The 27,208-nt window shown below is 41.8% G+C and overlaps 1 protein-coding gene across 1 annotated transcript in view; it reads right to left on the reverse strand.

The window, feature by feature from the left end:
• The window catches only part of TTF2 (transcription termination factor 2), a 51,586-nt gene extending 35,850 nt beyond the window's left edge, over positions 1 to 15,736 (reverse strand). Inside the window, exons 1-4 of the mRNA XM_068965678.1 lie at positions 15,709 to 15,736; positions 15,528 to 15,630; positions 13,546 to 13,632; positions 1,694 to 1,760 (exon numbers count right to left, since the gene is read on the reverse strand). Coding sequence (XP_068821779.1) covers positions 1,694 to 1,760; positions 13,546 to 13,632; positions 15,528 to 15,630; positions 15,709 to 15,736 — 285 coding nt within the window. The remainder of the gene's footprint in view (positions 1 to 1,693; positions 1,761 to 13,545; positions 13,633 to 15,527; positions 15,631 to 15,708) is intronic.
• Positions 15,737 to 27,208: the final 11,472 nt, after the last annotated feature.

The following is a 27,208-nucleotide window of genomic DNA, read 5'->3' on the forward strand; positions in this document are numbered from 1 at the left end:
CTAAACGTTCCTGGGATCATTTCCTGCTCTAGAAAGAACTGCCAAACTTGCACAGTGTTCGTTTCTTTCTTTTTTTTTTTTTTTTTATTTTTACTTTATTTTACTTTACAATACTGTATTGGTTTTGCCATACATTGACATGAATCCACCACGGGTGTACATGCGATCCCAAACACGAACCCCCCTCCCACCCTCCCTCCCCACAACATCCCTCTGGGTCATCCCCGTGCACCAGCCCCAAGCATGCTGTATCCTGCATCGGACATAGACTGGCGATTCGATTCTTACATGATAGTATACATGTTTCAATGCCATTCTCCCAAATCATCCCACCCTCTCCCTCTCCCTCTGAGTCCAAAAGTCCACTATACACATCTGTGTCTTTTTTGCTGTCTTGCATACAGGGTCATAAGCAAGGTGAAAAGACAGCCTTCAGAATGGGAGAAAATAATAGCAAATGAAACAACTGACAAACAACTAATCTCAAAAATATACAAGCAACTTATGCAACTCAATTCCAGAAAAATAAACGACCCAATCAAAAAATGGGCCAAAGAACTAAACAGTATTCATTTCTTAACAGTACTTTCAATGCTTGGTTCCTTCTCTGTCCGTGATCACTGCTTTTACAGGTCCCAAGGAAAAGCAGTGTCCAGGTCAAACTGTTTTAATAATAGCAATAGCCACAATGTGTATTTTTCATGAAAATGACTCTCTCAAGATGAACTTTTCCCCAAACCTAAACAGCTCTGATTTTGGCTTTAGGACGGTTTCAAATCTAGACCCTTAAGTCCAAGCTATCCCTCTACAAGTCTCAAGACCTCCCTCAGTCTAGTTCCTCATGTAGTAGGCATCTGCAGGGTCTCTCCTAGTTCTCACATTCCAGAAGCTTATGAATTACACCCAGTTTATGCAGACATCAAGTAGATAACAGTCTATAAAAACATGCTGGGACTTCCCTGGCAGTCTGGTGGCTAAGACTTCATGCTCCCAATGCAGGGGGTCTGGGTTTGATCCCTGGTCAGCGAACTAGATCCCACATGTCACAACTAAAGATCCTGCATGCTACAAATAAAATAAGAGTAGCCAAATAAATAAATATTAAAAAAAAAATTCCTGAGGTTAGTCAAGTAAATTTAAATTTTTTCCCTAAATAGGAGACTGCTAACTATAGAATGGGCTTCCGTTCAGATGGTAAAGAATCTGCCTGTAAGGCAGGAGACCTGGGTTCGATTCCTGGGTGGGGACGATTCCCTGGAGAAGGGAATGGCTATCCACTCCAGTATTTTTGCCTGGAAAATTCCGTGGACAGAGGAGCCTGGCAGGCTATATATAGTTCATGGGGTCAAAAAGAATTGGACACAACTGAGCGACTAACACTAACACTACTAACTATAGAATGGATAGATATTTATGTATGACTGAGTTCCTTCACTGTTCACCTGAAACTATCACAACATTGTTAACTGGCCATATTCCAATATAATATTAAAATTAAAAAAAAAAAAGATCCAAATAGTCCTTTGAATTAAGAGTCCCAACAGGGTCTACCTTGCTGAAAGAAAAGAACTCTTTCAGAGAAAGTTCAATGAAGACCAATCAGTTTATAATGGACTTTAGGGTATTTTCAGATGATCCCACAGGTTAAACATCTTTACACAGTCAGATCTGAAAACAGATGAATAATTCCTACCTGCCATGGGATATTTCCACACCACTGTTTCCCCTCTGCTTTACTTTTAACACATCGGAAGAGCAACCTGATAAAGTATAAAACACAAATAACCGAGTTTGTGAAAATCCATTAAAATAAAAGATGAACTTGTTTTTAATTCAAGAAGCACTTTTATTTGATAACAGCTTTGAAAGGTCACTTGAAACCAATTACTCTTAACATGTACTCCATTTAAAAATTTTAATTAAAAAATTCTTTACCTCATAGGATATTTACAAGACCTGAGAAGTGAAAGAGTACAGATGTCATAGTAACCAGAGAGTATTCATAGATTAATTCTTTTAACTCTACAGAATGACTGACATGGGAACACTGATCCACAAGGGCTGCTAAAATCAGAAAAAAGGAGATAACCAGACATTATGTGTCCCTAATAAGAAGCCACAATACTTCCTATAAAGTAAAACCAAAAAAATAAGCCAATCAAAGATTTCCCCAGTTATCCAATGGTTAAGACTGCACCTCCTCTGCAGGGGGCCTGGGCTCCATCCCTGGTCTGGGAACTAAGACCCCACAAAACTTATAGTGGTGTGGCCAAGAAAACTAAGACAAAAACGAACCTGAATCTGGTCAAACCCCTGGGTCCAATTAATAGTTTACAGGAAATGCAAACAGATGAACACGTAAAACTAGACCAGGGGATGTAATCTGCAAACTCTTAACAGTGGGAAGTGCTATAAAACAAACAACCTGATTCCTTCAATAAGTAAATCACAAGGGAGAAGAAAAAGACTGGGGGGGGGGGGGGCGGGGGGGACCTATTTAAGAGATGTAAAGAGAAAATCAATTACCTGCAACCTGTAGACCTTATTCAAATCCTGACTTAAGCAAACGAGCAAAAACTACCAAAAATAAACTATTTATAGTATTTATGAATCTTCTGGAAATCTGTACTCTAATTGGTAAAAAAAAAAAACAGTCCATATTTTTTTACAGCTATGCACTGAAATATTTACAGAAGAAATGACATTATGTGGGATTTGTCTCCAAACATGGAGGAGCTGGTGGGTAGGGTGCAAGGATATAGATGCAACAAGATTCGCCATGAGTGTGACTGTTGAAGCTCACATGCAGTAATTCTATCCTGTCTACTTTTGTATATGTTTCCAATCTTTCATTAAGAAAAAAAAAAGACTGACTACAGGCCTACATCCCAGGGCAAGGCAGTCACTGCTCACACAAACACTACCTATATTCCAGCTATGCAAAAATGGCTGTGCTGTCCCAAGCTCAAACTAAGCCACACCCTCTCCATCCCACTGGACTTTGCACGTGTACCACTCTCCATCCAAAGAATATCCTCCTTACCCCTATTTGCCCACCATTACCCCATCACCAGCTGTCAATCCTACAGGTCCCTCCACACCCAGTTCAAGACATACCACCTTTGCATGCTCTCTGCCCTGTTCATGCACTGTACTGCTTCTGTGTTTTTGTTGTATATAGTTATATTATGCTTATATCTGCCTGTCAGCAACTAGAAGGCGATAACTCTCTTTATTCCTAAGCCTCGCTGTTTGTACATAATAGTTAAGTATTGTTGAATTTAACAGAACCAGCTGAATTCTTCCTTACCCCAAATAACTCCTCAAAAACATTTAATCAGTTAAATAAGAGCCTTTGACATATGTATTCCATTTAATTGTTTAAATAGGTAAAATGCTCAATCAAAAAGTATAAAACGACAGTGAAAAGCACCTCCTCTCCATCTGTTCAGTTCACAGCCCTCCCAAGTAACCATTTCTCTTAGTTTTTGGTTTGCCTTTCCAGAGATAGCTTTAATGAATATTTAGGTCAATGTATTTTCTTTATTTCTTCCTTATTTACTCAAGTGGGTAGCATAGTATGCTGTGCTGTGCTTAGTCGCCCAGTTGTGTCCGACTCTTTGCGACCCCATGGGCTATAGCCCGCCAGGCTCCTCTGTCCATGGGGATTCTCCAGGCAAGAATATTGGAGTGGGTTGCCATACCCTCCTCCAGAGGATCTTCCCAACCCAGGGATCAAACCCAGGCCTCCCTCATTGAGGTGGATTCTTTACTGTTTGAGCCACCAGGGAAGCCCAAGAATACTTGAGTGGGTAGCCTATCCCTTCTCCAGGGGATCTTCCAGACCCAGGAATCAAACCGGAGTCTCCTGCATTGCAGGCGGATTCTTTACCAGTTGAGCTACCAGGGAAGCCCAGGTAGCATAGTATACATACTACTACATATCTTGCTTGCCTTTTTTAAAAACCTTAACAACATGTCTTGGAGATTTTTCTATAAAAACATATACATAAAGGACTTCCTTATATGTACATATTTTCTACAACTGCACAGTTTTTTACACAGCAGCAGTTTTCCACTATAAGGATGTTCCATTATTTATTTAACCAGACCCCTCTGGTTATTTCCAATCCTTTACTATTAAAAGCAATATCACAATGAATAACCTTTTGCATATGTCATTTAACAGGTGTTTTAATATATCCATTGGGCAACTCTCTATATTTCATGCTGTATATGAGAGCCTTCTCTGCTTTTCTTCATCAGTTAGCTTCTAGATTTTATTTATTAGCTCACTTTTTTTTTTTCCTTTCTACCTCATTAAGTTCAACTTTATCTGCATTAATTCCTGCTTTCGTTTTCTTTGTTTAATTTCTTGTCCTTTTTTCTAGCTTCTTAAATTAGTACTGTGATACACAACACAAGGGCTTCATTGGTGGCTCAGCGGCAAAGAATCCGACTGCCAATGCAGGAGACGTGGGTTCGATCCCTGTGTTGGGAAGATTCCCTGGGGAAGGAAACGGCATCTCAGTATTCTTGCCTGAGAAAGCCCAGGGACAGAGGTGCCTGGGGCGCTACAATCCATGGTCGCAGAGTCAAATACAACTTAGCAACTAAATAACAAATAGAACACAAATCACAACAGTCTGAGTCCTAACTCAAAATGAATCCTGAGCAGATCACAACCCCTCGATGCCATTACTTCACTTGGGTGTAAAAGCAAAGATAACAAGCTCCAAATGGACAAGTGTTCCATAAGAGTGAAAAAGAAGACACGGACTTTCCTAGTGGCACAGATGATAAGAATCCACCTGCCAGTGCCGGGACCTGGGTTTGATCCCTGGTCTGAGAAGGCTCCACATGGCACAGAGCAATTAGGCCCGTGCACCACAACCACGGAGCCTGCATGCTCTAGGGCCCACAAGCCACAACTACTGAGCCTGCATCCTGCAACCACTGCCATCTGTGCACCTAGAGTCTGTGCCCAACAACGAAAGAAGCCCACACACAGCCTCGAGAGAGTAGCCCCCACTCTCCACAATTAGAGAAAGCCCACGCAGACAACAAAGGGTCCAATGCCACCAAAAAAAATAAATAAAACTATTTTAAAAAAATAAAAAAGAAGAAAGGACCAGCTCCTATCATACAGACTCATAATTTTCTCATTCAAGTTCACAATAAAAAAACCTGTGTTGGTCTCTTTAATTTTTTCTTACTGCAATAAGAAAATTTAGTTCTGAGCATATAGTTCTGAAAATTACTGAAATGCCTTGATTGCAAAAAACTCAAAGGCTACTATTAGGGAGTACTACTACTTATGAGAACAAGTCAAGAACAAATTCTTGCTGTTGAAAGTGTATCAAGTACCTGAAACCTTAACTGAAAGAATATTTTATAAACAGCATGTATTTTAAAGCCCAAACGTCATAGACTTTCAGAAGAAGGGCAAGATTTGGAGAAAGAGGGAAGTAAACAACACACAATGAGCATCAGCTATGTGCTAGGCACACTGCAAAAAATGTTTCTGCTTACATTTTTATTAAAAACAATCTAGAAGAGCTTCTCTGTTTTTAGGATAAAAGTTTGTCATGTTTATTAAATTGTAAATCAATAGAGAAAGCGGTGGAAATATATTATCATAGAGAAAGCAAACACTGAGTCCACTATGAAAAAGAGTGCAATTTCTACAGTATATTCGTTAATTATTTTCCAAGGCATAGGTTATGAACAAGTAAAATGAAGAAACCAGCTAGGAGTCATTCAAGACCAAGTTCACGTCTCAATTCCTCCACTTTCTCAGTAACCTTCATCAGCCTTAATCTCTTACCATTGGTTTTACAGTCAGAGAAACATCTGGCATTCGAACACATACAATTTAGCACTCTAACATGCACATCAGCGGAGAAGGTGATGGCACCCCACTCCAGTACTCTTGCCTGGAAAATCCCATGGACAGAGGAGCCTGGTAGGCTGCGGTCCATGGGGTCTCGAAAAGTTGGACACGACTGAGCGACTTCACTTTCACTTTTCACTTCATGCATTGGAGAAGGAAATGGCAACCTAGTCCAGTGTTCTTGCCTGGAGAATCCCAGGGACGGGGCAGCCTGGTGGGCTGCCGTCTATGGAGTCACACAGAGTTGGACACGACTGAAGTGACTTAGCAGAGCAGAGCATGCAGATCAGACTGCTCACCAACCTTCCTGTGTCTAACTCTTAGCCCAATCGTGTCTTACGGCCCTTAGAAATACGGGTTCCCTTCTCCACATGCAGCAATGGAAAAACATAAAGCTGGATTTCTACCTCACCTTTTACACAAAAATTCAAGATGGAACAAAAATGAATAGAATAAAAATGTAAATGTTCTAGGAAAAAAAAACGGAGATGAATATTTTGGCAATCCTAACATAAAAAGGGAGTGACAAAATCCTGCAGCTGAGAGATAAAGGATTTAGTAATTTGACTACATAGAAGTATTAAATGTCCATAGAGTAAAAATACCATAGGCAAAATTACAAGACAAAGGACAACCTGGGGAAAGGAATTGCTGTACACATTATAAAAGGCTAATATCCTCTCCATGGGCTTACCAGGTGTCCCAGTGGGCCTGCCAAGGCAGGAGATGCTGATTCAGTCCCTGGGTCAGGAAAATCCCCCGGAGAAGAAAACAGCAACCCACTCCAGTATTCTTGCCTGGAAAATCCCACGGACAGAAGAGTGTGGGGGAGGCGGGCTACAGTCCCTGGGGCCGCAGACAGTCAGACACAACTGAGTGAGAGAGCACACACACATAATAATGTTCCCACACAAGGATTACTCCTGCGGTACAGCACAGCGCATGCTACTCCACACACCTAGTCACAGTACTGGCTCTGCTGAGTGGGCTTCTTTATGGGTTGCTGGAGCCCGAGGTCCGACTGCATGGGCCTGGCTCACGTCCCAGTGCCTCTGTCATCAGCCTAGCTCATCATCATTGGGTTAGATAATCTGCACGCCAATTTTACCCAGTAATCAACCGACCACAAAAGAGGTGTCCTAGATGTGCACAGATTCATATGCTATTAAAAATGAAGCATTTTGGGGACCTCTCTGGTGGTACAGTGGATAGGAATCTGCCTACCAATGCAGGGGTCACGGGTTCGTTCCCTGGTCTGGGAAAATTCCACATGCCTTGGAGCAACCAAGTAGGTGAGCCACAACTACTGAGCCTATTTGCTACAACTACTGAAGCCCGCATGCCTAGAGCCTTTGCTCGACAACGTGAGAAGTCACTGTAGTGAGAAGCCTGAACACTGCAATGAAGAATAGCCCCTGCTCTCCACACTGGAGAAAGCCTGCACACAGCAATGAAGACCCAGTGACGCAAAAAAAAAAAAAAAAAGACCTCTTAAAAAAAAGGAAAAACATGAAAGTATTTTAAACATCCCAGTACAACCAGTTATTTAAAGAACTAAAACCTGTTTTACCAATTTAGAGACAAAGAATATTACCATCTATTTTGATCCTTGAGAATAAAAGCTAAAAGACAGAGAGAGAGAGGGAAGAGAGGAGAGAACAGAACTCAGGAGCTTGATGACCATGTCCAACATCTATATCAACATGTGCCACACTATTCCTGTCAAGGCAGGAGCTCTTCTCTCTGGTTTTACTGAGCAACAGTCACAGTTTTCTTTAATGCCCAACAACAGGGTCATGGCTGAAGGGCCACTCAAATGCTGGTGAGTGGTACCATCTGGTGTTTAGTAAGAGAACTACATAAAAAAGTACCTTCATGCCAAGGTAAGAAAAATGGGCACCTTAGTGTTACTTTGGTTCACACCTCCCCTCCACTAATCTGCTACTACTGTCTCCTAGCTAGGTTAAGCATTAAACATAACAGTACAAACTCAAGGATATAAAGTCCTTCAAATTCTTGAAAAGAAAACCCAAATCTGGGGAAGAAAAGCTTGTGCTACCTGATGTCTTTCTCCAGAGTGCAGGGATTCTGGCTAAATGCTTTACTGTCTACTAAGGAAGTCATCATCCATAGATACATTAGCTATTTCTTTTTTACGTTTTCAGCCTATACCACTTATCAGGGTATACCTGTTGGATTTTTTGCTGTTTTTGTTTTTTTGCTTTGTTGTTAATTTGTTGTGTGCTGTAGAAATGTATTTTATTTGTGCTAAAAAAATCTTTTCAAAGCTCTACTAAGTTCCTCTTAATAAGTGTTCTAGACTTGAGCTAAAAGAAATGCATTCAAGAATTCTTTTTCTATTTTTAAAATAATGAGCACCTCAGCCTCGTCTACCTTGTGTAAAGAGTAATAGAGACAAGTTTTCAAGATTCTGTCCTCAGCCTAGACCTCTCTTTGGAGCTGCCCACTCACTTTTCCAGCCTGCTTCATGTGTACAAGACACACTGAGTCCAAAGCTGTATGTGTTAGCCATCCTTTACTGATGTTAACTTTCCTTCCTTGTTTTGCTTAATGGTAAACTCACCCAACCAGGAAACCGTTTCCTGAGCGCTGACCATGTGCTAAACACCAAACGAAGTGATCACAGGCATGACTGCACTGACCCTCACAGCCCAGGGAATCCAGTGCTACCATGACCGCTATCCCAGCTGATTACATGGAGGAAAGAACATGCTTAACCACCAGGAAACATGCTGTATCAATTCTCTTTCAGCAAATGTCCTCCAGTGTGTGTGTGTATGTTAGTCCCTGAGTCATGTCTGAGTCTTCTCCACCCCATGGACTGTAGCCTGCCAGACTCCTCTGTCCATGGAATTCTCCAGGCAAGAATACTTGAGTGGGTAGCCATTCTCTTCTCTAGGAGATCTTCCTACTCCAGGGACCAAACCCAGGTCTCCTGCACTGCAGGCAGATTCTTTACTGTCTGATCCACTGGTCTAAGCACACCCAACTCTAATGCCAGGGCTTCAGTCCAAATTCATCTTTCACTTAGAGAAAGTGGGTGTGCCTGAAGTTGGTTAGATCTAGGCTCAAATCCCAGGGGCTTCCCTGGTGGCTCAGTGGCACAGAATCTGCCTGCCAATGCAGGAGACACAGGTTCAATCCCTGGGTTGGGAAGGTCCCCTGGAGAAGGAAGTAGAAACCCACTCCAGTGTTCTTGCCTGGGAATTCCCATAGACAGGGAAGCCTGGTGGGCTACATTCCATGGGGTCACAAAACAATCAGACACAACTTAGTGCCTAAATAACAACAACAACAAGGCTCAAATCAAAGCCAAGCCACATTATAATGCTGGGACCTCAAATTCCTTTTCTAACCTCTCTAAATGTTTTCTCATCTGTCTATAACACAGGGATACTGAAACCTATCACAGTAGATTCTATGAAGAGGTCATGAACATGCCATGTAGTAGGCACTCTATAGCCCCAAATAGTTCAGTGGGTTCCTTGCCTCCACTGCCATCACTTCCTATCTAACTTCCATAGTTCTTTTTTTGATGCAAATTGAATAAAAAATTCCTCAGCATCTTCCTACCCATAGAACAGTATTTCTGTATGATCCAAGGCCCCCAGTAGTATGTAAAGGAGACTGCTTTAAATTCAGGCACTAAAGGCTTCCTGGCCCCACTGTCCTAGCAGGAAACAATAGAAAAGTGAAATTTTAAAAAATTCCACTTATAAAGACTTCTCTGGTGGTGCAGTGGATAAGCATCCGCCTGCCAATGCAGGGGACACAGCTTGGATCCCTGGTCCAGGAAGACCGCACATGTGCGGAGCAACTAAGCTGGTGAGCCACAACTACTGGGCTGGTGCTCTAGAGCCCACAGGCTGCAGCTACTTAGCCCACATGCTACAACTACTAAAGCCTGAGAGCCTAGAGCCTGTGCTCCGCAACAAGCGAAGCTGCAGCAATGAGAAGCCTGGCATTGCAATCAAGAGTGGCCCTCACCCACCACACTAGAGAAAGCCTGTGCAAAGCAACAAAGACACAGCACAGCGAAAAATTAGTAAATAAATGATTTTTTTAAAATTCCATTCATAATAAGATTGTCAAGAAACACTGAGGACTAAATTTAATCAAAAAGGTATATAGCACTCTATAATCAGAACTATTCCACAATGCTAAAAGAAATTTTAAACATCATAAGTAAATATACCATGCTCATGGACTGGAAGATCAAGATTAATATCAGTTCTCCCTACACTGATCTATACAGATTCAATAGAATCCCAACTGAGCTTTCTGAGGAAACTGTAAAAGGTGATTCTACATTTTATATGGAAATGTAAAGGACCCAGAATAGCAAATCTTGAAGAGGAAAGTTGGAAGACTCACAGGATCTTATCTGATCATGTCAGGATAGGCGAAAAGATCAATGGAAGAAATTAGCGAGTCCAGAAATAGATCCACACATGGTGGTCAACCAATTTTTCACAAAGGTGCCAAGTGTTTCCATGGGAAACATTCAAAAACTGGTGCTGAAACAATTGGATGGCACTCATTTGATACTACATGAAAAAATAAATGACCTTCTATCTCATAAGGTATGCCAAATTAATCTGAGGTAGGGCACAGAGAGATAGTAAAAGAGAGAAAAGCCTGGAGTGCAGCAGTCCATGGGCATGCAGAGCTGGACAAGACTGAGCAACCGAACAACAACAAAAGGCGTAGACTAAACCAAAAAGTCATAAAAAAAAGATAAAGAAAACAACTATAAAACTTCTGAAAGAAACCACTGAAGAACTTTATGATCTTGAGTTAGGCAAAGATTTCCCACAGAAGACAAACAGCACAAATCATAAAAAAATGATAGATTGGATTTCATAAAATGAAAAGTTTCTACTCTTCAAAAGACAGTCAAGAAAACCAAAGCCAGAGACTGGGAGGAAATATACACTATATATCTATCTATCTATCTATCTATCTATCTATATATATATATATCTGCCAAAAGACCTGTGCAGAGAATACATAGGAACCCTTCCAACTCAATAACAAAAGATAATACAATTTTAAAGATAGAAAAAAATCCCCCAAAGTTACACTGTATGATTCCATGTATGTAACACTTTGAAATGACAACATTTTAGAGCTAGAGATCAGGTTCATGGTTGCCAGGAGTGTACAGAGGGAAATAAGAGGAAGGTGGGGATAGTTACAACAGGGCAACAAGAAGGATCCTCTGGTAAAGGAACTGCCCAATATCTTGACTGTTGTGGTAAATACACAAAAGGTGGCTCAGCTGGTAAAGAATCTGCCTGCAATGCATATCTAGGTTCAGTCCCTGGGGTGGGAAGATCCCTAGAGAAGGGAATGGCAACCCACTCCAGTATTCTTTCCTGGAGACTCCCACAGACAGAGGAACTTGGCAGGTTACAGTCCATGAGGTCACAAAGTGTCAGAGATGACGGAGCAACTAAGCACGCATGCATGCGCACATGATAAACTTGCACAGAACTGAATGAGCGCCGAAGAACTGATGCTTTTGAACTGTGGTGTTGGAGAAAACTTTTGAGAGTCCCTTGGACTGCAAGGAGATCCAACCAGTCCATTCTGAAGGAGATCAGCCCTGGGATTTCTTTGGAAGGAATGATGCTGAAGCTGAAACTCCAGTACTTTGGCCACCTCATGTGAAGAGTTGACTCACTGGAAAAGACTCTGATGCTGGGAGGGGTTGGGGGCAGGAGGAGAAGAGGACGACAGAGGATGAGATGGCTGGATGGCATCACTGACTCGATGGATGAGTCTGAGTGAACTCTGGGAGTTGGTGATGGACAGGGAGGCCTGGCGTGCTGCGATTCATGGGGTCGCAAAGAGTCAGACTCGACTGAGCGACTGAACTGAACTGAACTTTACCATTAGGTAAAGTCTGAAGAGGATCTCCTTGTACTATTTCTTAAGCTGCCTATGAATCTATAATTATCTCAACAAAAATTTCAATTAAAAAAATGAGCAAAATTTTAAACAGATACTTCATCAAAGAAGATATACAGAAATAGCAAAAAACTACATGAAACAAAATGGCTTTCATAAATGGTATTCAAAATGGTATTCTGGACAATAATAAAGAATGAATTACTGACAGATACAACTACATGGACAAATCTCTATAGACACTGTTACATAAAAGAAGCCAGATTCCAAGAATACATGCAGTATGAATCAAAACAGTAATCAGCTATGATAGGTGGGGGGATTATCTAGATGGGATCCAATGGAACTTAATGGGGTAATGGAAATAAATAGTCTATATTTTGACTGGGATCTTGATTTTAAGGATGGGTATATACCTTTCTTAAAACTCAATCAGAAAATAAACAAAACTGAACTAGTTGAACACTTAAGAACCATGCATCTTATTGCATCCATAACTCAGTAAAGAAATATAGCAGTACAGGCAGTTTTCAGTTATATAAAATTGTGAAGATGGTACTTGAGTGCCTATATTTGGTGGGGGGGGGGGGAATCAAGCTAGAATATATAAATTTCAAACTGTCATATAAAGACCATTACATACAAATGTCATATAAAGACCACTACATATGGCCCCTGCCTTTCTGGCCAGTCTTATCTTCTGAATTCTCCACTTAAATATATGCTAAATGACCAATGAACAGAGTTTCCCTGATGGCTCAGTGGTAAAGAATCTGCCTGCCAATGCCAGGGACATGGGTTTGATCCCTGGGTCAAGAAGATCCACTCCAGTATTCTTGCCTGGGAAATCCCATGGACAGAGGAGCCTGGCGGGCAACAGTCCATGGGGTCGAAAAAAAGTTGGACATGACTTAATGACTGAACAACAAACAAAAAACCATTGAACCAAATGTTTGCAATTACTTCAAGCTCCATATACTAATGCAGGATACTGACTGGTCTGTTATATATGACCTCTTTTTGCCCCTAGGGAATTCCTACTTACTTTTCAATACTCATGACAAATATCATCTGCCACCTATGTAGACTTCCCTGCCCTTCTTCTGAGTTCCCATAGAAAAGGAAACTAGCATTTATTGAGTGCTTAACATACATCAGACATTTTTATACATTACCTCGTGGCTCATATGGTAAAGATTCTGCCTGGAATGCGAGAGACCTGGGTTCAATCCCTGGGTGGGGAAGATCCCCTGGAGAGCTAGAGATCAGGAGAAGTGAATGGAAACCCACTCCAGTATTCTTGCCTGGAGAATCCCATGGACAGAGGAGCCTGGTGGGCTACAGTCCAAGGGGTCGCGAAGAGTCGGACACGACTGAGCAACTAACTTTCACTTTCGTTCTACTACCACAATGAGAAAGTTGACAAGCAAGTGCAAATTAATGACTGTTGGTGAGCTGATGTTATTGGCTACTTGAAAGCTGGAGAGGGAGGGAGGTAAAGCAGTTTATCCAGAATAGAGGTCAGGCTTCTCACATCAACAAGTAGCTCAGAAGTTAGGAAGTGACAGTCCAGAAGATATTCTGTACATACAGAAACACCATTTGTTTTTTATTGACTTTTAAAGACTAGTCAATCCTAGGAAAACACCCGACCATAACCCTTTCAGACAAAGGAAAACAAAAACAAATACACTTAGCTGTTACTTTTGGACACTTACCTGTATTCTCTCTTGCCCTGTGATAGAGACAGACCCTGAAGCTCTACCACAAAGTCCTCATGCAATAAACAGTGAGAAATAGGAATGCTAGAAGGGAAAAAAAAAAAAAAGGAAATTTGTGTTTTAGAAGGCATAGAAGTCAATATCCTAAAATGAAATCTAAAATATGTGTCTTAAATATAAGGGCCCATGTATAATCTCTACTGGGTTTGTAAATCCCACACACTTTCTTGTCCATGTGCATTCCTCTGGGGAAAGGGCCCATCTTTTATTCTTTTCTCATGCCCCCAAATAAAGTATGACAATAAACATACTTATCTTTTTCCTGAGGACTCAAGTTTAAAATGATATTGTGCTTACATACCACTATACTGTGATTCCTCCAAGCTGTGAATTTTTCCCAGGTTCTCCTATCATCCTTTTCCTTCTAATAACCTGTTAGCTGTCACTGTCAACAAGAGAACTCTGGCAACACATTCTACTAATTACACTTCATGCTTGATTGGCCTAAGTTTAACTCCTCCCTTCCAACTTCTTAGTAGGAAAGAATATAATATTTGAGAGCAAAAATCTAAAGTACTGTCATATGACCTGCGGCATTTCCCTTCTTTTTGCTTATAATCTGGTTTCCAGACATATCCCAAATGGGTCAAATTATCAAATAACCACCTTTGAGTCAAATATTATTATACTAGTTTGTATAGCAATATGTTCTTATAAATGGTACTTTACATAAGGGCATTTTCCTTTTTACTTAAAACCAAATCTCATGCTTCCATTAATATTTAATTTCTACAAATCCGAATGTGCTTTCATGTCTCATGCAACTTCAGCTAGGTATTGAACCTAAGAAGCTCCATATACATATTAGAAATGAAACAGTAAACCCTGACATAATGATGTTTATAGCTTGAGTAATTTGTTTGGTTCCTTCTATCTTAAGATTTAACACTAATTTAAATAAAGTCATTTTGTATTTAATTTAAATGGATCCCAGTAATTTCTTTCAAATGAAAAAACAACTCATAAGAAGGCTAAGAAAATACTTCCTCTAAAAAATTTATTTTCTAAATCTGAAAAAAGATAAAAATCTTCCACTTAAGTCTCAAAGTGTAACAAAAACACAAGTCATCTAAATCATTCGGGGAAAACATGAGAAGCTAATATATGTGTTGAAAAAAATTTTTTTCTATTGATATCCATAGTGTCTCACACATGTAGAAAATGCCTTTTCTAAAACCAAGTTCAGTAGAAAGCAGGAAAAAATGCATAATTGTGATAGTTTAAAATTTCACATAGAAACTGTGGACACCAGGTACTATGAAATACTAACACTTATGAGAACAGTATTTTCTTACTTCAAAGACGATGCTTATTATTTCTCGTCTCAGCTTTTAATTTTGTAAAAACGAGAGTGCTGAATCAGATTACTTATGTCTTTTCAGCTTTAATCCCTAATTTGTTTTTTTCGAGTATCAAACTCACCACTTAAATGCAGAGAATCCTGTTTTTAAAGGGTCCCGTTAATCTGACTACCAGGGTGTTTTAACCTCAAACATTTGGAAACCAATTCGGCCTAAAACTAGTGTAAAGCTGGAGCCAATTATTTTCTGCTATGTCTGCACGTTCTCAATTATAAACGGGATGGGAGTAATGTCCCAACAGGAAAAGGGACTGTCAAGGCCAGGCCAGTGAACCCAGAACTGAAAAGGTCCAGAAGGATCCAGATGAAGCCAATCCTCCAGATTATAAATGAGAGCCCTGGCGGCCCAGAGACGGAAAGTAAACAGCCATGGGTCACACAGCAAGCAGTAGCGGAGCATGTCCCTAACCTGCCGGGGATTACCAACTACTTCAAGGGCCCTGGCTCTGCAGACCAGGAGTCCCATCTCTCCTAGTCCTTTTGGGCAGCGGGGAGCCGGCGACTCCTCCTGAGTGGCCACGCGCAGACCCAGGGAATTGGGCCTATCTCGGAGACCTACTCGGTGGCCCGCACAAAGTTGCATGTGTCCGCCCGGCACACGTAGAAGCTCTTTCCTTTATTCGGGCCTTCTCGGACGCCGGTCTTCAGAAGACATAAAGTCCCTAAGGAGAGAAGGTCGACAACGATTACACCACGCTAGGCTGGCAGACCCCTTGGACCCTCGGACCCTGACCTCCTACCATGCTCAGGACACCTAACTACTTCCATGTCGCTCCAGCTTTCCTGTTCTCCGAAGGCACCGCCTCTCCCAACGCCTGCTTCCGCCTTTTTCTCCGCCCTCCTCATTCGGAAACCAATCGTCACCCGCCTCCTCCACTCTTAATCCCCCATAATTCACCGCCGCGGCTTTAGCCACACCCACCCTAACTACTATCAGCCAATCAGACGGGAAATGTGCTCACCTCCAACCAAACACTGCCGCCCTGAGATTCGCGGCGCGCCGAAATCAAAAATGGGGCGGGGGAAACCTGGTCTTTGGCCGGTCGGTGGGGCGTGGCCGAAGCTGGAGTGAGCTTTGGAGGCTGGCGGGGCTTTCCGGCGGGGAAGGCAATGGCAACCCACTCCAGTACTCTTGCCTGGAAAATCTCATGGGCGGAGGAGCCTGGTAGGCTGCAGTCCAAGGGGTCGCTACGAGTTGGACACGACTGAGCGACTTCACTTTCACTTTTCACTTTCATACATTGGAGAAGGAAATGGCAACCCACTCCAGCGTTCTTGCCTGGAGAATCCCAGGGACGGGGGAGCCTGGTGGGCTGCCATCTATGGGGTCGCACAGATTCGGATATGACTGAAGCGACTCAGCAGCAGCAGTAGCAGCAGGGGCTTTCCGGAGGAGGGAAGCTTTGCGAGGAAGGATCTGGTCGACTCTACCTTGCACGCATTTAAGACCTAGAGGCATCCCTAGAGGAAGCAGGCATTACAGACTGCAGAGAGGAGCTCTACAAAGACTCTCTTCTTCCCTTCTTCCCGAGGCCGAGAGCTCCTAGAGCTTCGCGGTCTTCGGGATGCCAGCCGGGTCCTAGCGCTGGTGGGCGCTCCGCCTCCGCGCTCGAACGCTAGGGAGGGGAGTCCCAGAGAAGCCGCCGCCTCAGGAAGAGGCACTGGATTTGCATGTGGAGGCGAAGCGGGGTGCGAGTGAGGGCCGTTGGGGCGTCCTTTAGAGCTAAGCGGTGAACTGACATGTTTGTTGGAGAGCTGGCCTAAAGACCTCTAGAACCCACGACACAGTCCTTACCCATACACGTCTGTCTTGACAACCTGGTGGGATGCGCAGCATTTTAAGGATCCCGAGATTCAAAAGTTTGAGTGAGTCCCCCCAGGTTAGAGAATTAGTGAGTGGGCAGTTGGCCGACGGTGCTCAGAAAACTGCCTCGTGTGTCTACTTGTGTGTTCTCCAGGCACTCAGTGTAGGAGACCTGAGTTAGAAATGTCAGAGTGGAAACAACGGGAGGAATAGACCGCCTTTGGTGAAAGGGAGTTTTATACTGTACATTTTGTATTGTCAGACTTTTTCTATTAGTATGCGTTTGTCATATTAAAAATCGAGGGTGTAATTAAAAGAAAAGGGACTATTTGAAATCGTAATCAGATCTCGTACTCAACAAAAAGGGCGGAATAGGAATCAGACATGGCAAGAGAGACGGTTTAATTGTACAACTATTGAGGACCATATGTACAGACATATGGTGTGGCGTGTGTAACTGTATTTACAGAGACGGTAGGACAGGAGAATCTGCAAGTTCCAGGAAATCTGAGCTATATGGTGAATGTAAATGTAGGGAGCCAGAGGATGGGAGACAAACCTGAGAACAAACAGTTCTTCTTGTTTATTAAGAATTAAACAAGTTCTTAATATATAGCTTTTTGTATACCCAATGTGGACTAGGTGCTTAGGAAATATACAATCCATTTATTCACATATAAAGTTTGAAACGGCTATTCTAACCACAACTTGCTCAGTAGTTGGAGGAGACTGATCTAGCACATACTGAACACTTAAATAACAAGGTAATAGCATTTGAATGGCATGATGAGTGGACATCCCAGTAAACTCTTAGGATTAAAGATGTGTCTGGAAGGAAAGTAGAGTAAGTTTATACATAATTATCCCTTCTGAAACACCTATAGATAAATGTAGAAATAGGAAAGGAGTAAAAAGACAAAGGCAGTTTCATTATACCCAGATTGTAATTCTTGCATTGAGAGATTTCTATTCGTATACTTAATAAATGCTATATTAGGAAAAGTAGACCATGAATATTGGATTTGCAGGACAAGGGGCATGATAATTTAATTATTTCTTTAAAAATGCCTTTTTGAAACAAGACAAAATCAGGGCATCTTAAATGTCCCATTAAGGAGGGAACTCTTCCTTTGTCAAGTATTCAAGCTAGTGTCTCAGGTCAAACCCCATGAAAGGGTGCACAGCCAAATCACAGAATGGGGGATTATTTCTCCCATAAATCTGGTCACAGTCCATGGGGGTGCAAAGAGTCGGACACCACTGACTAACACACATGGAGAATTATACAATATACACTTTTCAAAATATATACATTAGTATGTGTATATTGTTTATATCCTTAATTAGCCTATAGACTCTTGGAGACTCCTTTGGACACAATGTGCTTTATGGACCCTTATTTTGAGTAAAGTTGAGACTTTGAGTTTGTTTTGCTTTTAAACTTGATGTATTCAAAAATGAATGTGTAGGCTAGGTCCTAAAGCTCAGTGGTTTAAATCCACAGGTTAATGAGCCAATAAATTATTTGTGCATGGAGGTGGTCAGACATAAAGTATGTGACGGAATTCTTCTAAAACTCGGTTGTGGTAATGGCTGCACAACTGTATACATTTCCTAAGACTCGGGGAACTATGCACTGTAAATAGGTGAATTCTATGGTGTCTGTTCTTCAGTAAAGCTGTTAAAAACAGTGTATGGGCAATACCAAAACATCTGCAAGGAAAAGAAAATCTCGGCTCAATCACCTAAATGTTTCAGCATCCTAAAGGCTCTTTAGTTTTAGATAGTATTAATCCTTAAGCAGACTGGTTCTCTGACCTGTGGAATAAAATCCAGAGTGGTACAAACTCACATTTTAATTCTTGGGAAATAAAGCAGTTGTATATTATCTAGTCAGCATTGTGCTGGGTGGCATATATTAAACATGAAAGGCATCTATAAGATACTGGTGGTGAGGGTATCAGCTAGAAGTCACCCCTTGTCTTTCTTGTCACTGTCTGGTTTTTCAGTCACTAAGTCATGTACGACTCTTTGTGACCCCATGAACTGCAGCACACCAGACTCCCCTGTCCTTCACTATCTCCTGGAGTTTGCTCTAACTCCTGTCCATTGAGTGAGTGATGGAAATAATCAGCAATTCTAAGTTTTAAGTTATTTGTAAAATTCACGTTCTATGCAACTGATGCCTCCCAAAATCTTGGCTTTCTCTGCCCACTGAAGCCAAATAAAAAGTGTGGAGAGAGACTTTGGAGGAAATAGAAAGGTGGCTTTAATCCTCAGCATGTGGAGGGGAGACAAAGCAGACTCAAGCCCCCACTCCATGAGGAATCTGAGGGATTATATGGATGAAGGCTTGCATCAGAGGTTGGTAATGACCAAAGGTGTAAAAATCTCTCATTCTTCTTCTTGCATTGTTTCAAAAAAATGGTCACAGGCTGGCGTCAGGTAGCCCGGTAATTGGGTCCATTGTCTTCTGTGTATTGTACTGTGGCCTTCTTTCTATTAATGTAATGCAAAAAGAGAAAAACTACAAGGGATGATCTCCAAGAGAGTGCTGTAAAGGTGAGGACCAGATATAGGATGTAATTAGCACAGAGTTAAAAGAAGTAGGTGCAGAATGTAGCTCATGCAGCACTAGAGGGCAGAAAAGCAAACTTAAGTTATAGACAATAATTAGGAATGGTTACAGTGAAAACTAGGAATGATCAAGCCTGCTCACTGTTCTCTCTATCTTCTTTGTTCTCAGGAAAGAATAGAAAAACTCATTCCTCTTTTTTACCTTTTCACTGTTTTAAACATTAAGTTGTCCAAATATGCTTCTCCAATTAGCTGATAATCTAAGTTTATTTTGATTTTATATCCCTCTGGGTTTTTGCTCATTGCTTTGGGGTGGGGTGGGAGGGGTAACTAATTTTAAAGAGTAGGTAAAGGATTTTTTGTCCCTATGAGGCATATTTACTATAGGGAAACATCACTGTAGCCTACTTAGGCAGTATATTTTGAGGTATGTGCTTTTTTTTTTTTTAATTTATTTCCTTAGTTTTGGCTGTGCTAGGTCTTTGTTGCTTCATGTGGGCTTTCTCTAGCTGCAGCAAGCAGGGGTTACTCTCGAGTTGCAGTGCGCAGGCTCCCCATTGCAGTGGCTTCTCATGTTATGGAGCACAGGCTCAGTAGCTGTGGTTCCTGAGCTCTAAGGCATAGATAGGGTCAGTAGCTGTGACACATGGGTTTAGTTGCTCCGTGTATGAGGCACCTTCTGAGAGCAAGCGTAGAACCTGTGTCCCCTGCATTGCAAGATGAATTCTTAACCATTGAACCACCAGGAAAGCCTTGAGATAAGTGCTTTTACAGACAGCACTTATAAGTGATTTTAATTCACACAGCTACCCTGGGAGCAGGTATTCCTTTATCCCCATTTTAAAGAATGGAACACCAAAGTTTAGAGAGCTATTAGCCACTTTCTTACAGAGCCCCACTTGAACTTTGGAACCAAAAGATTAATCTTTTCCTGGCTCAAAGTCACAAAGCTGACATCAGACAGACCAGGAACTGGAAGTCACTTTGGAGGGACTCCTATCCCAGTTCTTGCCACCACAGTATTTTTAGGAAGCATAAATTGTTCAGTGATGCATTCAGACATTTAACTATACATAGCCAAGCATTCAGATATTGTGTTATACAGATGCAGCTCAACAAACCCAAGGAAACTAAACAAACCAAGTCCTGCTGTTTTATAACTGATCACTAGGTAGCAGCATATTAACATAAAAACCGAACACAAGGTCCACTTCTGTGTTCACCCTCTTCAGTGATAAGCAATGGTAATTCAGTTTCATTTTATTTTGTGCCTTTCAAATATACGACCATTTTAAACTTTACCATTGATAGAAGCATAGTCAAGATGAGAATATAGTAAGGACAAATTAGGTTATTTGGAAAAGGGAAGAGATTTTACAAATTCTTTTGTTGTGCCAATATTTTCTATTAGGTTCCAAATGTCACTGGTGTTAAATTATTATCCCCAAAATGGCTCAAACCTGGCACCCCTTCTCTATTTATGTTTTTCATTCAGTATACTAGTCAGTAATTTTTTAAGTAAATTTATAAAGTTGTGCAGCAATCATCACAATCTAGTTTTAGCCCATGTCCATCATCCCCAAAACTTCCCTCAAACCTGTGTATACTCAACTGACACAACACCCTTGTTCTCAATGAGTTGAAGGTTTTTGCTTCATCTTGAGAAAGAATTCAGAGTGGTAGCAGGGAGATTAAGAATGTAAAGTGAGAATTTATTTAAGCTGGAATATGATCTCAGACATTTCATGGCAAATAGATGGGGAAACAGTGGCTGACTTTATTTTTCTGGGCTCCAAAATCATTGCAGATGGTGACTGCAGCCATGAAATTAAAAGATGCTTACTCCTTGGAAGGAAGGTTATGACCAACCTAGACGCATATTGAAAAGCAGAGATATTACCTTGTCAACAAAGGTCGGTCTAGTCAAGGCTATGGTTTTTCCAGTGGTCATGTGTGGATGTGAGAGTTGGGCTGTGAAGAAAGCTGAGCGCCAAAGAATTGATGCTTTTGAACTGTGGTATTGGAGAAGACTCTTGAGAGTCCCTTGGACTGCAAGGAGATCCAACCTGTCCATCCTAAAGGAGATCAGTCCTGGGTGTTCATTGGAAGGACTGATGTTGAAGCTGAAACTCCAATACTTGGCCACCTGATGCGAAGAGCTGACTCGTTGGAAAAGACCCTGATGCTGGGAAAGATTGAGAGCAGGAGGAGAAGGGGACAACAGAGAATGAAATGGTTGGATGCATCACCGACTCAATGGACATGAGTTTGGGTAAACTCCGGGAGTTGGTGATGGACAGGGAGGCCTGGCGTGCTGCGATTCACTGGGTCGCAAAGAGTCGGACACGACTGAGCGACTGAACTGAACTGAACTGATGCTCTCAGACGGAAAGGAGGCAGACGGGTGAGGAGTTGCTGTCCTGGGTTTCTGTGGCAAGCCAGTTTTGAGGGGCATACAAATGAAGGGATGGGATATTTCACTGGAGAAGGAGGAGTTTGGGGATCACACTGTCATATTCCCTGATTTTCATCCCAGCTCCATCTTCCCAAAGGGAGGAGGGATTTTTTGTCTTTATAGAAGCGTTGGGCTTCCCTGGTGGCTCAGTGGTGAAGAATCCACCTGGCAGTGCAGGAGACATGGGTTAGATCTCTGGTCTGGGAAGATCGCCCATGCCACAAGCCGTGAGCCACAATTACTGAAGCCCGCGTACCCTAGAGCACGACAAGAGGAGGCGCCACAGTGAGAAGCCTACCACAACTAGAGGGGAGCCCCTGCTTGCTGCAGCTAGAGAGAAGCCTGCACAGCAGCAAAAGCCCGGCACAGCCCAAAATACATAAATACATAAAATTTAAAAAAAAAAAGAAGAAGCACCACAGTGTCAGTGCATGATGGGTACTTCTTATCTGCAAGCCTAATTTTACTGTAATGAGATCATAATGAGCAACAGGTTACATTCCTATGCAGGAGATTGCCACCTTCCCTCACCTTTCTTTGTATGCTTCCATGGCACTTATCATCCAACATCCTGTGTGTTTTCCTGTCAGTCTGGAGGTTTCTGCTTTTCTTTGTCTGCCCCTGGACCCCTGCTATTTACAAGCTCTGTGATTTCCTGCCACCCGGCCCTTCCCCCATTTCTCTACTCATACCTAGCTACCTGCCTGCTGTAAGAAGCCCAACACCAAGGCCGCCACTGATCTGTTTTCTGTGTTTATAAATACGCCTTTGGGGAACATCTCTTATAAGTAGAGTTTACAGTATGTAGTCTGTTGCCTCTGTTTTCTTTCATTTAGCACAATGTTTTGGAAGTTCATCCATGTTGTAATGGACATCAGTGTTTCACTCTTTTTATGGCTGAATAGTATTCCATTATATTCATCACCAGTTGACAGATCTTTGGATTGTTTTCCCTTTGGATTTATTAGGAATAATGTTGTTATGAACACTAACAAGTCTTTATGTGGGCATTTGTTTTCATTCCTCTTCTATAGATACCTATGAGAGGAGTTGCTGGTCAGATAGTAAGTTTATGTGTAACTTTTTAAGAAATTACCAAGCTGTTTTCCAAGTGGTGGTACCATTTTACAATCCCAGGAGCAACATATAAAGGTTCCAAGTTCTCCACATCCTTACCAACACTTGTTATTATCTTTCTTTTTTATTATAGTCATTCTAGAGCTGTGAAGGGGTATCTTATGTCAGCCTTATTGTACGTTTCCTAATGACTACTGAGGTTGAGCTCCTTTTCACATGCTTATTAGCCATCATCTTCCTCTTTTATGTTGGTCTTGAAAGGCTTTTTCCTTTAAAGGTTTGTATGAAACAAGCCAAAAAGCAAAAATGACATTTGCTATTGTTGTTGATCAGTCGCTCAGTCATGTCTGACTCTTTGCAACCCCATGGACTACATACAGCACGCCAGGCTTTCCTGTCCTTCACCATCTCCTCGAGTTTGCTCAAACTCATGTCCATTGAATCCTTGATGCCATCCAACCATCTCATCCTCTGTTGTTCCCTTCTCCTCCTGCCTTCAATCTTTTCCAGCATCAGTGTCTTCCAGTGAGCCGGCTCTTCACATCAGGTGGCCAAAGTATTGGAGCTTCAGCACCAGCACCAGTCCTTCCAATGAATATTCAAGACTGATTTCCTTTAAGATTAACTGGTGTGATCTCCTTGCAGTCCAAGGAACTCTCAAGAGTCTTCTCCAACACCACAGTTCAAAAGCATCAATTCTTCAGTACTCAGCCTTCTTTATGGTCCAACTCTCACATGCATACATACTGGAAAAACCATGGCTTTGACTATACAGACCTTTGTTGGCAAAGTGATATCTCTGCTTTTTAATATGCTGTCTAGGTTTGTCATAGCTTTTCTTCCAAGGGACAAACGTCCTCTAATTTGATGGCTGCAGTCACCATCTGCAGTGATTTTGGAGCCGAAGAAAATGAAGTCTGTCATTGTTTCCATTTTTCCCCATCTATTGCCACAAAGTGATGGGACCAGATGCCATGATCTTAGCTTTTTGAGTGTAGAGTTTTAAGCCAACTTTTTCACTCTCTTCTTTCACCTTCATCAGGAGGCTCTTTAGTTCCTCTTCACTTTCTGCCATTAGAGTGGTGTCATCTGCATATCTGAGGTTATTGATATTTCTCCTGGCAATTTTGAATCCAGCTTGAGCTTCATCTAGCCTGGCATTTTACATGATATACCCTGCACATAAGTTAAATAAGCAGAGTGACAACATACAGCCTTGACGTACTCCTTTCCCAATTTGGAACCAGTCAATTTTTCTGTGTCTGGTTCTAAGTGTTGCTTCTTGACCTGCATACAGGTTTCTCAGGAGGCAGGTAATGTGGTCTGGTATTCCCATCTCTTGAAGAATTTTCCACAGTTTGTTTTGATCCACACAGTCAAAGGCTGTAGTATAGTCAGTGAAGCAGAAATAGATGTTTTTCTGGAATCTCCTTGCTTTTTCTGTGATCCAACAGATGTTGGCAATTTGATCTCTGGCTCCTCAGCATTTTCTAAATCCAGCGTGTACATCTGGAAGTTCTTGCTTCATGTCCTGTTGAAGCCCAACTTGAAGGATTTTGAGCATGACTTTGCTAGCATGTGAAATGAGTGCAATTATACAGTAGTCAGAACATTCTTTGGCATTGTCCTTCTTTGGGATTGGAATGAAAACTGACCTTTTCCAGTCCTGTGACCATTGCTGAATTCCATCCTGTGGCCATTTTCCAAATTTGCTGGCATTAATTTTTATTAACTCAAGGAGACCAAAGAAATATTAATGCATAATGTTAATGTTTGTATATTAAGTAAGAAAATTGAATATATACTATAATGTAGTTCTGTGGGAAATATGTATATATATATTTTGGCTGTGCCACCACATGGCATTTGAGATCTTAGTTCCCTGACTAGTAATGGAACGCATGCCCCCTGCAATGGAAGTGCAGAGTCGTAATCACTGGACCACCGAGGAAGTCCCCTGTGAGAAATATTTTAACAAGCTATTAAGTTTTTATAATTGAAGTATAGTTGATGTATAATGTTATATAAATCGCAGGTGTACGATATAATTATTCACAATTTTAAAAGGTTATATTCTATAGTAATTATAAAATGTTGGCCATATTCCCTGTGTTATACAATATATCCTTGCAGCTTATTTTTTTAAATATTTGTATAATTAGTTTATTTGCCTGTGCTAGGTTGGGTCTTATTTGCAGCATGCAAACACTCAGTTGTGGCATGTGGGATCTAGTTCCTGGACCAGGGTTCAAACTCAGGCTCCCTGTACTGGGAGCTCAGAGTCTTAGCCACTGAACCACCAGGGAAGTCTGCCTTGTAGCTTATTTTATACCTAATAGTTTGTACCTCCTACTCTCCTACCCCTGTGTTGCCCCTTACTTCTTCTGTTTTTTCACTGGTAACCACTAGTGTGTCCTCTATATCTGTAAGTCTGCTTCTTTTTTGTTATGTTCACTAATTTGTTGTATTTTTTAGATTCCACATATAAGTGATACCCTACAATGTTTTTCTCTGACTTACTTTGCTTACCATGATGCCATCCAAGTGCATCCAGGTTGCTGAAAATGGCAAAATTTTCATTCTTTTTTATGGTTGAGTAATATTCCATTGCGGAAATGGCAGTGGCACCCCACTCCAGTACTCTTGCCTGGAAAATCCCATGGCGGGAGGAGCCTCTTAGGCTGCAGTCCATGGGGTCGCTAAGAGTCAGACATGACTGAGAGACTTTAGTTTCACTTTTTACTTTCATGCAGTGGAGAAGGCAATGGCACCCCACTCCACTACTCTTGCCTGGAAAATCCCATGGATGGGGGAGCCTGGTAGGCTGCAGTCCATGGGGTCGCTAGGAGTTGGACACAACTGAGCGACTTCACTTTCACTTTTCACTTTCATGCATTGGAGAAGGAAATGGCAACCCACTCCAGCGTTCTTGCCTGGAGACTCCCAGGGACGAGCAGCCTCATGGGCTGCCATCTGTGGGGTCGCACAGAGTCGGACATGACTGAAGTGACTTAGCAGCAGCAGCAGCAGTATTCCAGTGTGTGTGTGTGTGTGTGTGTGTGTGTGTATCATATCTTCTTTTAACTTCTTTTAACAAACTATTAACTTTCAGAACTATATTCCATTTATATACCTCTGAGAGATTGGATTGGGTGCAGTTTTCATTTTGTACTGCTCACATGTATTGCTCTTATGACTTAGAAAAAATCCAATAAAGATCTTAAAAGCAGACACAAAGGAAAAATAACAAAGAAATACACAAAATTAATAATGATGCCAATTGAAGGTGGAAGGATTATTGGTAGCTTTTTTCTCTTTCTCCCCCTTTTACTATACAGCCTGCAGTATTATGATACTGTTGGGTAAAGTGACTGTGGAAACCACATCTCCACGCCTCACCACAGCCCCTCTTAAATCTGCTTGGTTCTCTTTTTTTTTTCTTGGCTTAGTTCTTAATCTAGCTATTCAATCCTGAACTTCCAATAACTGATCCTTTATTTTATTTTTTAAAATTCATCCCATTTCCTTCTTGGTATCTAATTTCAATTTTATAGCAAAATCCCACTTCCCTTAACTCTATTCTAGTTATTATTTTGCTTAATTCTAACCATATCCTCAGTTCCAATTCTAAATATTACTAGAGAGCAAGGACATTTCTCACTTGTCTTCTAAGACCTTTACCTCTTTAGAAATTATAGATAACCTAGAGTCTCAAGGTTATCTATAATTTCTAAAGAGGTAAAAGGTCCTAGAGTCTCAAGGATGGCACCCCACTCCAGTACTCTTGCCTGGAAAATCCCATGGACGGAGGAGCCTGGTAGGCTGCAGTCCAGGGGGTCGCGAAGAGTTGGACGCGACTGAGTGACTTCACTTTCACTTTTCACTTTCATGCATTGGAGAAGGAAATGGCAACCCACTCCAGTGTTCTTGCCTGGAGAATCCCAGGGATGGGGGAGCCTGGTGGGCTGCCGTCTATGGCGCCACACAGAGTCGGACACGACTGAAGCGACTTAGCAGCAGCAGCAGAGTCTCAAGGTATCTGAGGCTCTGAACTTTTTTGCTGGAATTCATCCTGAGTTGCACTTCTTCTGGAAGGCAACAAATGACACTAGGGTAGATTCCATGTTCTCAAATTGAGAATGAATACACTGCCCAGTGCTCCAAAGGCTTCCGCCAGGATGTTTTGAGCCTCACTAGTGGCAAAAGTACTGGAGTGGTTGCCATGCCCTCCCCCAGGAGCTCTTCCTAACCCAAGGATCGAACCCACATCTCTTATGTCTCCTGCATTGGCAGGCAGGTTCTTCACCACCAGTGCCACCTGGAAGGC

The sequence above is a fragment of the Capricornis sumatraensis genome, chromosome 2 (genome assembly GCF_032405125.1).
Source record: "Capricornis sumatraensis isolate serow.1 chromosome 2, serow.2, whole genome shotgun sequence".
In the NCBI taxonomy this organism is placed as follows: domain Eukaryota; kingdom Metazoa; phylum Chordata; class Mammalia; order Artiodactyla; family Bovidae; genus Capricornis; species Capricornis sumatraensis.